We start from the raw sequence: 13237 nt of genomic DNA, 5'->3' as shown, positions 1-13237 counted from the left end.
CTCATCATTTCTGTCAGATTTGATGACCTATAATTTTTTTCCCTTCATAGAATTCATTTGTGATGGACTCACGGTGTATTAGATGTGTTTAATGGGTCTTACTTTTCATAGTACCAGCTTCTTCCTCATCTTCGTCACCAGAGTTTATGACCATGGTGCCCAGCTGTGACACCATGGTTCCCGTGTCGTCGTGTGCGATCATAGTCCGGGCCGTACCGCCGATTGAGCCCGTTAATGAGCCAGCGGCCCGGATGGTTGCTGCGTCACCTGTTCCCGCCCGCACCATTGTACCCTGGTCCACCTCGTCCTCATCCTGAAACACAGGCAACACTTGAATAAAAACCACATCGGGAAACCAAAAAAACCTGCATTGAAGATAGAGATTATTTTGTCTGGAGCATCCGAACATCAGACACATCCAGTCCCTAAAACACATGAATCAAACATAGAACTTAGTTCGTTTTTCAGCCTCTTGGATTGTTTTTTTTAATGGTTTGTTGCTATTTTCTTGTTAATTCTATTTTTTATGTGAAGCCATAATTATTATATTCTTTTTATATCTTTGGCTTGTTTGTTTAATTGATGTCGTGTGTTTTTAGTGTGGATTCCAGGAAGACTAAAAACCACTCTATGGGAGTAAATGGGGAACCAATTAAAAAATAAAGAATATCTTTGGCGAATAGTTACAGTTCAGGCCAAGTCCTATAAGAGACATAGGCAGCTGCCTAAGGCACTATTTATCTGAGGTTTTTCTTTGTATTTTTTTTTCTTTTGTTTAATTAACATGTCTAAGAACACTTAGGTTCTGTTACATTTCATATTTAGTTACTCACGTTTACATTTAGGTCATTTTGCAGACTCTTTTGTCCAAAGCAACTTACAATAAGTACATTTGTTGAAATAAGTAGTAGCTTTTCAGCAAACATACCTTAAGAACAACAGAGCTATGATCAAAGCGCTACAGGTAAGAACATAGAAGTGCTTTTTTTTTTTTTTTTGGAAGTGAGTCATGCGATGACTTATTTCACAGTCCAGTAGAGGAGAGGTTTACTTCTATTAACATGGGCAATCAGGTTTTTATCAGTTAGAAGCTACATTCATGTCAATCAAGTGGTATGGCTCCATATAGTTGTAAATAAAAACACTGACGCGGTTCTTTTTTAAGCTTGATTTGCCAGTGTCCGAATAAGTAAACAAATAAGTAAACCAGATTATTTATCATTGTTGTTTGTTTATAGTCAGGTTACTTCTTATTAGCTTGCTCTTTCTATTATCTTGTTCTTGTAAATAACAAATAAATATATATGTAAGTATATGTACTGTAGAACTGAAAAAAAAGCTTGCTGAGGGCACCAAATGAGCAAGGGGTGCCACTGTATCCCCGGCCTCTCTCTCCATATATCTTTACACTGTCAAATGTCCAATACAGCAATACAGCATAGTATCGCAAATTGCGTGTCAATAATGCATCGATACACTGCTGCTAAGTATTAATCTTTTTTCTTATATAAACTATTGATATTGCAGACACAAGTTAAACCTTTTGGAAACAATTGCTTCTTCGGTCCACTAGATGGCGCTAAGTTTTTGCAGGTGTGGTCACGGGTAAAGTCAGCGGGATTTACAGGAAGTTGGTCAAAATAAAGGTGAAGTGTTGTCCGTCTACTTGACCGAGAAACATCTGCTGCAAAAAATATGATTGAAATAAGATGAACTGAGTGGAAACTTCCCCTCACAGATGCGGCTGGACTGTGGTTGTACCCGATGTACCCTGCTGCTATTATTACTCAAACATACTTCTATGAACGATGCTACCATTCCTGCTTTATCATGATTAGCATTCTATTGTGTCCACTGCTGCCGTTATCATTACTAGTAATCATATTCTTCTGTTATTTTTTTGTCATTACTGTTACTACTGCTACTGTACTTGACTGTTGCAATTACTTTCTTGTTTATTCGGTACACATGGCATCTATTGCTCTTCTGTCCATCCTATGACAGGGTCTATACTCAGCATATCGCAAAATGTTTAAAATTGCAGTAAGATTGAATCGTTGCTGAAGTATCGTGATATCGTCTTAAGATTCCCACCACTAGTAGTTACATAAAAAGTTACATCAGGCCAAGGGATTTAGCAAAGACGTTCTTTTAGAGGATATTTTTCATCAAGGCCAAGTGCTCAAAGAAAAGCAGATTCAACAGATGTATCTCTGTCTTTACCGAGTTGTCATCATCTTCTGCATCCTGCTCTCTCTGCTCAGCCTCCTCTTGTTTCTTCAGTTTGATCTCCATGGCGTCTGTGATCAGAGCTCTAAGGATGGAGTTGGGCTTGGCTGACTTGATGAACGGATCCTGACGGAAAGAAACGTTATGAAGTAATGTATTATAATACCAAATGAAGATGACTATGTCTGTTATAACTGCCTACCCTGATTAGCACTTAACTTAACAACTTATGCAGAATACATAACCTGTAATTCTGACTGGAAATGACTTCACCTGTAGTTCAAGTTCTAGTGGAGTGTTAAATTAAGTTTGAGAGTTACCTGTAACAACTGTGTGGCAGTCGACCTTTGTTCTGGGTTTTTCACCAAACACTGACTGACGAAGGATTTAAATGATGGAGACCACAGATCTGGGTTCCTGAACGTTGGTGGAGGGTTGGTGGGAATCATGAAGATGGCCTGGCAGCAGCAGAAGAAGACAAAGACCATGTACAAAGCAGCAATATGGGTTATTTCAGCCATGTTGGTTTTAACCCCCTCCTCCAGCGTTTCCAGTGCAAGTTAACACAAATGATCTTGTGGTCAAACTTGGAGAAAGCCTCGTTATGCTGTACTTTCTGCAAGGGTGGTAGCATGGACATGAGCTCTCTGAGAGTTTCTCCTCGCAGCGAACCAACAGTCTTGAAGCTTCTCCAAGTTCTACATTTTCTCTGCCCATTCTTGTAGTTGCCAGGGGGCGTGTATAAGTGACATCACTTTAGACGTGTGTTGACATTTGCAAACACAAGCCGATACTACAGAGATACTTTAGAGACTCTCTTACCCTCATGGGATGGATGTCAGCGTAGGGCGGCTTCCCCTCAGCCATCTCTATAGCCGTTATCCCCAGAGACCAGATGTCAGCCACACAGTTGTAGCCGATCTCCTGTATGACCTCTGGAGCCATCCAGAACGGCGTACCGATGACTGTGTTTCTCTTCGCCATGGTGTCCTGAGGAAGAGAGAGTTCATGCTATAGATCAGCGGTACTCAATAGGCGGCCCCCGGGCCGCATCCGGCCCGCCGGCCACCTATTTGTGGCCCCAGAACTATTATTTTTTCAGTATGTGTTTTGGTTGGGTCAACACGTGTACAGACAGCCTGTTATTGGGTCGCGCTGCGAGCATTTTTAAGTTTCACTTTCGTTTTTGAAGCGGTTCGCATGTTGCCACTTTGCCAGTAGGAGCATAGATAGATAGCATAGACGGGAAAAGATTACATGAAAATGGCGTGTTCCAAGTTCTCTGCCTAAAGAAAGGTGGACAGTGAAAATCGCCAATTTAAAGAAGAATGGACTGAAAAGTTTGCATTCATTCTTCCTCCAACCAGCACAAGACCCATGTGCTTAATATGCCAGGAGACTATCTGTGATGAAGATTTCCAATTTGAAACGGCATTATGAGACAAAAGCATACACATTTTGAAGAAACATATCCTCAAAATTCAGAGGTAAGAACAACAAAAAGAAATGCACTAAATACAGTATATGACATGTGGCCTGACCGACCTCAATAAATGGACCTTTGAGTCATTGAAAAACATCTTTGTGGCCCTTGAGGATTTGTATTTGAGTACCCCTGCTATAGATCCTTGGTTTATAATGTTGGCTGAGATCTCCCTGAGATGTAAGAACTTGCTTCTCTGTTGTTGTTGTCGTCACCATGTTGGGTATGTGTTACACACAGCTGGCACTGTTCACCACTAATGACATTAATAAACAGTGTCCAATGAATGGGGATTCACTCTGATTGCTTCATTGTTGGGGAAGCCTTGTGCACTTCATTGAAGAATAATCAGCCAGTTAACATCAACTCCTCTTGGCTGATTTAGCAGGCTAACACTTAGCTGGCTACATTATATTCTGTAGGGACTGAGACAAACCTGCACTGCACAGACACTGCAAACCATTTCTGACTTTTATTTACTTCTTGAGGCAATGCTAGTCCACAGAATGAAATATCCTTTTTGTGGTCACATTCCACTGGACGGCGTATAGATAGCATGTTAGGTTTGAAAGTGAGCTTGATCCTGGATACAGGCGGCCAACAGCAGATGAACGTTTGATGTGGTTGTAATGTCAGCTACAAGGCACGTGAAGGGCTAGATGGGCTGTTTGACTGACGACACTGCTGCGTCTCTGAATATCCTCACATTTTTTAATAAGATCATTTTATACACCGATACTGAGCCAGGTGACCATTTGTCCAAAGTTCAAAATCCAAAACAAATCAACCATCGCAATCTTATTCGTTAAGATTCCTGCTTGAATTAGTTCTAGTTATGTGTTTGCTAAAAGGTACAGATGTTGTTCTGTTGTTTATTCTGTTGACATGTTAGGAGGCAGATATATTTTAATAAAACATACAGTATGTTTACATATAATTGTATTAGTTTGATTTGAAATTCTTCCTCACTGTGAGCTGTCCAGCAACTCCGAAGTCGGCGAGCTTGGCCTGACCCTCTGCGTTCAGCAGGATGTTTCCTGCTTTGATGTCTCTGTGGATTTTTCTCATGAAGTGAAGATACTCTAGACCCTTCAGAGTGGACTGCAAGATGGTGGCGATCTCCTCCTCCGTTATCTACAACACACATACACACAGAAATGACGGAAGTATCAACGCATCGGCAATATGTCGCAGCAGAGCGTCTGCCTCCCTCTTTGTCCACGCAGACACAATCACATTCTATGGAAAAAACAACGTTGCTGCCTTATTTATGTCTCAACAACGATAAAGTGTCGATGAAGCAGCTGTTAGCAATGTTAGCATAGCCTAGCACACATCATTGCCATTCAGAAAACATTTTAAAAAGTTGTTTGCTTGTGGTCCTGCAGACAAATCACTATAATTATGTTGTCATTTCAGCATCCTTTTTATCCGTCAATTACAATTAAATCACAGCTCAACAGTTCATTTTGGTTCATCCAGCTGTGGTAAACAAGCTGACATGTGTCTCGTTAGATGCAGTGGATACAGCTTGGAGAAGTTCATTGAGCACCTCTGGATGATTTTATGAACTAAGACAGGACAATTGATCCCATGGTCCAACTGGTGAAGCTTTGGTGCGCCACAACATTAGCCTTACTTACACACCAACACTCTTTATAAACGATTTGTGTGTGTGTGTGTGTGTGTGTGTGTGTGTATGACTTTACCGTCTTGTTGCGTATTCTGATGATATCAATAACTGATCCAGCTCCACAGTATTCCATAACGATCCACAGCTCACTGTTTTTGAAGTAGCTGCCGTAGTAACGCACCACATGAGGACTGAACAGAGACATGAAACACAGCATGATACACAGGTCTGTCATACTGGACAAGACTGTACAGTGAGTGTAAAATTCAAAGAGTGTGCTGCTACTTAAAGGGTGGCGCCATTAGTTTTTGTTTTAACATCATTCTGGAGCTTCCCAGTGCAGCTCCTTATGCATTCTAACATTAAAATAGGTTTAGGCATCAAAATGCTATTTTTCATTTGTCCACATTAGTTTGGAAGTCACACAATTTTTGTTAATGGAGTCTGGTGACTTAAATGAGAGCAGAGATGATGGCTTCAGGTCCCTGTCCAGTGTGACCATATCAAGAGAGTGTAAACATCAGTAAAGCTGCTGGCATAGACATACACATGGCTATTATCACATTAGGCTGATTTTAAAGTAAACTGCCAGCCAGAAGAAAACGGATACTTTGTAAATACATCTCTGCCATTGTGATGATGATCTCTCATGGGGATCTACGTTCCAATGGAGGCAGCCCATCTCTGTAGAACTTGAGTGGGAGGACTCTGACCACACCGACTGGAAAGATTTTTGTCACAATGATCATATGTGTTTCCACATAAACCAACGGGTACCTGTTACACTGCTGCATGATGGAGATCTCCTTGATGATCTCCTGAAGGTCAGACTCCACAGGAACTTGTTTGATGGCTACGATCTCCCCCGTCTCTTTATAATGGGCTTTAAACACACAGCCATATGACCTGCAGAGGCACACAGAGACAGAGGTCTCACATTTTCCTGATTAGCAACTAAAGTTACATTGAATAAACAAATCTGCATACTGTTAAAAGCAGCACGAATCAAATCATATTTAAATCTATATTACTGCCTATGCTGTATATATCTGGCTTATAGTGTACACACTGTTACATCATACCTCCAGCTGTTTATTCTGTACATACATAACATCCCATCCATTCAAAAACTACTTTTCCAGATTTGTCTTATCTTTGTCTCATAATTTACTTTTTTAACAAAAAGACAAACTGAATCAGTTTGTTTTGTGATGCTACTGTGTGTTATGCTAGGTGATTTAATCCAAGGAACTGTCGTCAACATCTGTCCCTGGAGTCCTCTTCTGTAGCTGCTCTGTTTACTTTCACACAGTTTGTTCTCACCAGCCAAATAGAACGCAGTTAAAGAGTCCCAGTTAAAGACTCGACACTCTGAAGTTGCTCAGAGAACGAGTTGCATGAAGTCGTGCTAGCTGTTGAAGAATGTCAGCATCAGCCACAGCGTCAATCAGTCGCTCTGAACGGGAAGCGCGTTGAGAAACAGGATATGAAGAGGCAAAGTTTATGTCGATGAGCAGCAGAGAAGGGAGGAGCTGAAGGGCCGACGAGGAAGAGAAGAAATGAGACGGAGAGAGGCGACGAAAACAAAACATGCAGCTGGACGTCCATCGAGTGACAGTAAAGTGACTCACCCTTCACCCAGCTTCTCCAGGACGTCGAACACTTGCTCTGGCTGCTTGGTGAGGTTTTCCTCGCTCAGCTTCTTCAGCTGTCTGGAGGGGCAGAGACAAACATGTTCCATTATTTTCGTCATCGATTAACTGATTTGTAGTTCTTGAAAGCCAGAAAATAGTCTGTCCACTTAACAATTAAAATAGAAAAAGATGATCAGTTTGCAATGATCAGAAAAGCAGCTAACTTTTGCTTCATAAATGACAGTTGATCAATTTCTTGTATTTGTGTTTGACTGCTTTCACTTTCAGATTCAACAGGTGTCTTTCAGTTTGAATGGACTACACAGATATGACTAAGGATTATTTTATTTAAAAATGGTCTAATTATCAGCAACCAATTATCAGAATATTTTGCAGTTTTCTGTCAACAAATGTATCAGCTGAAATTACTTATTGATCAGGAGACTAACAGTGTCAGCTCTATTTCAGAGACACCTCTCAGAAGCAGTCAATAAAAACATTTTTCTCATCTTATTTGAGCAATTTATACATCCATATCATTTTTACTCATAGTTCCATGGTCCAAACAAAGTAAGGCTGCACAGAATATCTATTGTATTTCTGAATAACGCTTTGAATGTATGTTTTATTTTATTGTTTTTTATTATGTCATTAAAAACGTCAGGGGAAAAAATCCTCTAACAATATCATCAATTTGGATAATGTGATTTATCAGATCCAGTATTAGTGTTTAATGAGCTACAGTCTGGGTGGGCCTGCCAAAGTTTCATGATCTATAACTATTTATTTATACTGTGTGGGAGGAGCCTCTCCCCAATGATGATGTCCAATAGATTGGCTATGTTAGGTGGTCTTGGAAAGACCCGCGTTGAAAGGGGCTCTTGGATCCAAGCCATGAGCTTAACAGCAGCTCTCGCCTTGACCTCGTCACTTCCTTAGTACTCGCTTCACCCTCTCTCCCTAAAGGGAGGAACGGGGCTCCCACAGACTGTCCCGAGTGGGAGGGGCCTAAACCCACCTGACCCGTCTGAAACACGGAGCCGTCCCGTTAACCATGCATCATATCTATGCAACCAGTGAGTTTATGAATACATTACTTAGTAGTAGTGTAACGATTCATGTGATTAATCGATGAATCGACTGCCAGTCCTACGATTCAGCTAAATCGATCTGCTAAAATAAATAAATAGAATGAATCGTTTTGGCTTCACCAATAATCGATATAAATGCATTAAATCGTAATTCTTAATTATGATTAATGTTTTAAGACCTTTAAGACACTCTCTCCCCTGCCAGCATGTAGTCTATTGAAACATTTTCAAAATAACTGAGCAATGTTTAATTAAATTTTTTGTATTCAGCATAAAATATTATGCAGGACTACTTTTTTATGGAATAAATATGTTAAATAAGTAATTCTGTGGTCTGTTTATTTTTTCACCTTTCAGAAGAATACAGATGGTCTCAATCGCATTATTGCATGTTTATTTCATGGATACAGAATTTTGGTTAAAAGTTACTGAATCAAATCGTGGTTTACAGAATCGAATCATTCCAAAAAAAAAAATATTCCTTGATTCGAATCGCCAACTACTGAATCGTTAATTGAATCGAAGATGCACACCCCTATTACTTACTCAAGTATAAAACTCTTTATAGATCTAGCCTCTAAATTTAGCTCTCAAAATGCATCAAATTGACCATTTAACTTAAACATTTACAAAAAAGAAGGTGAAAAATCCTGAAATGTTTGGATCACACGAGTCAGACACAATCCAACGCAGCCACCACTGAACCTAATTCTACTGATACTATAATGCTGGTGATATTGGTGTTTCCTGATCTTTATCTGCTTCAAACACAAACACATGAATATGCAAAATATGAACTGAACTATTGAACTGCTCAGTTCAGCCATAATAAGACAGGATGACAGAATTTAGCCCAACAACAAGTTCAGCCAAGTTTAGAAAGTATTTATCACAGCTTTTCCTGTTTTCGACAGTCAGGATGTGCCAACTGGATAAATCAAACCAAGGCAGAAGGTTTAATTCATCCTCATTTTGGGTGCAGCTGTTCACCTTTGCTCTCTCCTGCAGAACTACAAAACTCCTCCAGGTGTTTGATTAGTCACGACAAGATAAAAATAGTCTGGGTATACAAACAAAAATAGATCCAAGCGTGTCCTAGATAAAAACTTGTGATAAATCGTTCTTGGGGAGACAGAAGAATCCAAATTAAGTCTACAAACTGCTGCTCAAATCTCTCAGTCTAGTTTCTGTTCATTATTATAAAGACATGAGTGTTTATCTATTGGTGCTTTCATACAGTATATAATGTATCCCAAGAGAGAGTGGAATAACTTAATATGAAAATGACTTATGTTTAAGGTTACTTGGAAATATTTAAACCAATGATAACATAAAAAAATATTTTTTTTGCGGCCCACATTTATATTGCTTTGGTTCTGAGAGGATGGTGAAAGAATATGTTTGAACAAATTTTGATATACACCAGCTTTGTTGAACAGATTTACTGTAAACTAAAAACACATGGAGTTGTATGTATCTGTCTTTCCCCCCTCGTTAATGTGATGCTTGTTCCATTCCATTGTACCGTTCAATGAATCAAATAAGTCTAATACTTAATAATAAAACACTTAATGAGTAGTTCATTCGTCATAGATGGTACAAGCTGAAACAACTAGCAGTAAACGGCAACCAATGTGTTTGTCAAGTTACTCGGTGGATAACAGACTTGTCTGTGGTTTCAGAATTTGTAGTCGGCCCGGAGCGGTCGGATTTCAAACTATACGGATTCAGGCCACAAACCACAGAAGAAAGAGAGCTGGGCATTGAGATGCTAATCTACCATTGCAGCCCATAATCTGCATTTCAAGTGGACTTCTATAAACATGTGTATGTCTGCTGTGGCCCCAAATACTGGAGACACCAAATGTTTACATTACTAAATATAAAGTTATGATCCGAGTCTACATTCAGGGCTAACTGCTGCTTCTAACGCGGTCCTTCCAACTTGGATCTTTTACAACTTAAAATAAAGGCAACCTTCTTTAAACTTTAACCCTCACTGAGTCGTTAAGTCTTTTCTTAAAACAGTCAAAATGGGTCATGTACGCCGCAACCAAAATATTTTTTTTAATCAATTACATAAATGTGTCATAAATTAGGTTAAACAAAAGCCTGCAGTCACTCAGAATTACTGCTGTTGCTCTCACCTAACACACCACCAAACAATTTAAAGAAAAGATTAAACTGAATATTTCTTTCCTCAGCATATGTACTAAACTAAAAACTCCACTTATTAATGAGGAAACAGTGGATGAGTGAGTGGACGTGATAACAAGTGACAGTGTTTTTCTGACATCCGCCTGATAACCCGACAGAATAGGAACTCTTCAGTTCCTGCTGCCAAACACATAACGACCAAACTGAGCTAAAAAAACAAGTTCATAAACTAAAACCAACATTAACTATAATATATAAATCAAGATGGACATGAATATCAAGTTTAGGATCAGATATCATGAAAAGCAGCAGATCTTCACATCAGAGAAAAATATGACTGAAACACTTAATAATAAGTCAATAAATAGTTGCCAATAAATGATCTGACAATGGATTGATCAGTTGATGGATTAAGGATTATTGGCAAAAAAAACCTTATGGATGAACACATTTAAACAAACCAGACATTATTTTAAAGTCACTATACGGGGTATTTAAACTATTGCCCTGCACTAATCAGGTGACTAAAGAAAGGCTACAATGTTTGTCGAGAAAATCTCAGTGTGCCGACTTTTATGATGTAATATTTTTTCTCTCCTGCAGTTTAGTTCTGTACATATTATGTCCAAAATAAGATCCAATGGTGGTTCAAAGAAAGGGATGTGACCTTTGTATATCAAATAAAAACACAGGGAGATGAGGTGCACACACTGAGTAACGTTTACATTTAGGGCATTTGTAACATAAAAACTGACCACTGCAGAGATGATAAAATGGCTCAAAAAGGCTCAAGACTCACGTGTTCAGACTTCACCTCGACTCTGCATAGCATGACCCACTAACACCGCCCCCCCCCTCACTTCTATGTTCTTACCTATAGCCCTTTGATCATAGCACTGTTGTTCTTAAGGTATGTTTGCTGAACAGCTACTACTTTACTCAGACGAGGACCTAACACTTGTTCTATTTTTAGCTCTTACTTTATCGGCAATGATACGTTGTGGTTTCTTTGTTTCTTCCTTTTGACAAATGTACTTACTGTAAGTCGCTTTGGACAAAAGCGTCTGCTAAATGAACTAAATGTAAATGTAAATAAAATCTCACATACATTGTGTTTACTACATCTGATTCGAGTCAGCTGTTTCCTGCGTTTTGACTGAAGTATCTGAAGTGTTTCCTGTGGCCTAATTATTCAGATACAAAACTGCTGTGGTCTCTGATGCCTCACACGCTTGTCGCCACGGAAACCCACCTGGCAGTCAAAAACCCAAACCACACCTGAGGAACATGAATGACCACACTAAGAGGAGTCTGTTTTAATCTCATCAGAGATTAAAGCAGCTAAAATCAAGATTAGCAAGCAGAGTCAAAGCATTAAACCGGATCAGCGGCTCTGTAATAGTGAGCAAACTCAGGGATTTTTCTCAGGGGTTTTCTGATCCTCCTAACCTTCACGAAGTATTGAAATTCAATTCATTGTAACGAGGTGTGAGTAAAAGTTAAGGACCACTCAAAATAAAGTTGTTAAGATGTTTAAAGTTTGATTACTTTCATTTCTCATTAGCCTACCTGTTTACTTTCTTATATTTCTGCTATAATATTCAGTGGTGGGAAAAGATCATTTACTTCAGTAAAAGTACTGCAGTGTAAATATACTCTGTCTTCCATTCAAAATATTACTTGGGTAAAAGTACAAAAATATCAGCATGGATATACTTAAAATACCAAAGTTTGTACAGAATAGCAGATTTCAAAATCCTATAAATTAGACTGAATAATTATTGATAGCTTAATTTATAAATCGCTTTAATGTTGCAGCTGGTACAGGTTGAGCTCATTTAACTATTGTACATGCTGCTGGGTAGCTTAACCTATAATAATGCATTGTAATTGATTAGCTAATATTTTGGTAAATATAATCTGCTAAGTAACTAAAACTGTCATATACCGGTGTCATTTCGCTGTATTCGTAGAGTTACAATAAAGTTATACCTTTATAGGTTATACCTAAAAGCACAATGCTACCTCTGAGATGTAGTGGAGTAGAAGCAGAAAGTAGCATGAATGGATATACTCAGGTAAAGTACAAGTACTTGAGTACAGTATTAAAAGTACTCGGTTTCATTGCGTCGTTGATTATCTCAGGTACTTCCAGGCTTCGTTAAGTTGACCGGGTATCGGGCACTTTCGTCCCGGCTAACTTGACATCAGACTAGACAGATTCAAACAATGAATAATGAACATGTTTTCAATATTAGCATAACATTACCTGCGAGGGTGATTTCTCATCTGTACTTTGTCCTTGTTCTCCATGTTGTCCTCTTGTGGACACTCGGAGTCCTCTCAGTCGTATCTGTAGTAGCAACTTGGCGTTAGCTAGTTTCAAACTGAGACACTCGATGCTAAGCTAACTACAGTCCTAACAGACCGCCGTCTGCTCGCTACGCGGCTAGCAGAAGCTAGCGGAGCAGCTAGCCCGTCCTGTGTTACCGCAGCGCCCTCGCTATTGCCGCCAGTTAGCCGCTAAAACTAACGTGTTCATCATTTTGTAAGACGGGGTTCACACAGCGTACACGCCACGCCGTTGCCGTCTCCTCGTCTTTGAGTTCATCCTCACCCCGTGTCTCCACAACTTTGGACTTGTTTGACAAACCGCTCGGCAGCCGCTTGAAATCACCAGGAAGTGATAAGAGAGAGAAGGCAGGAAGGCGGTCCAGACAAAGGTAGCAGTACCGGGCATCGACGACAGGGGGCGCCAATATTAACACTGGAGAAGTGATGCACAGAAATAGGAATCAGTGGTGGAAGAAGTACTTAAGTAAAATTATTAACACGTGTAGAAATACCCTGCAATTGTCAGTGTTTTCTAAGGTTATAGTTTGTGTTACATCCAATATTAGTATACAATATACTGCAAGCAATTATAAGCACTTTTTTCTTGTATACTAAGTATTCAAGACAAAGCATTGTATTATAATATATTAGTAAATTAACCACAGAAGTAGAGGGG

At 39.4% G+C, this 13237-nt stretch overlaps 1 protein-coding gene across 2 annotated transcripts in view; it reads right to left on the bottom strand.

Annotated features, from left to right (window-relative positions):
• LOC311031664 (serine/threonine-protein kinase 4-like) overlaps positions 1 to 12899 on the bottom strand; it is a 33930-nt gene extending 21031 nt beyond the window's left edge. The window contains exons 1-9 of one of the 2 annotated variants that reach the window (XM_084038069.1): positions 12497 to 12899; positions 6977 to 7057; positions 6123 to 6251; positions 5422 to 5536; positions 4682 to 4846; positions 3052 to 3219; positions 2550 to 2687; positions 2224 to 2355; positions 103 to 313 (exon numbers count right to left, since the gene is read on the bottom strand). In XM_084038069.1, coding sequence (XP_083894195.1) covers positions 103 to 313; positions 2224 to 2355; positions 2550 to 2687; positions 3052 to 3219; positions 4682 to 4846; positions 5422 to 5536; positions 6123 to 6251; positions 6977 to 7057; positions 12497 to 12540 — 1183 coding nt within the window. In that variant the 5' untranslated portion in view covers positions 12541 to 12899. Of the gene's footprint in view, positions 1 to 102; positions 314 to 2223; positions 2356 to 2549; positions 2688 to 3051; positions 3220 to 4681; positions 4847 to 5421; positions 5537 to 6122; positions 6252 to 6976; positions 7114 to 12496 lie in introns of those variants that run through there. The other variant, XM_084038070.1, reaches the window with a different exon arrangement.
• Positions 12900 to 13237: the final 338 nt, after the last annotated feature.

This window comes from Eutrigla gurnardus, assembly GCF_963514095.1.
Source record: "Eutrigla gurnardus genome assembly, chromosome: 2".
NCBI classification, from domain to species: domain Eukaryota; kingdom Metazoa; phylum Chordata; class Actinopteri; order Perciformes; family Triglidae; genus Eutrigla; species Eutrigla gurnardus.
Note: the sequence above shows the minus strand (reverse complement) of the source record. Positions and strands in the feature narration are given on the sequence as shown.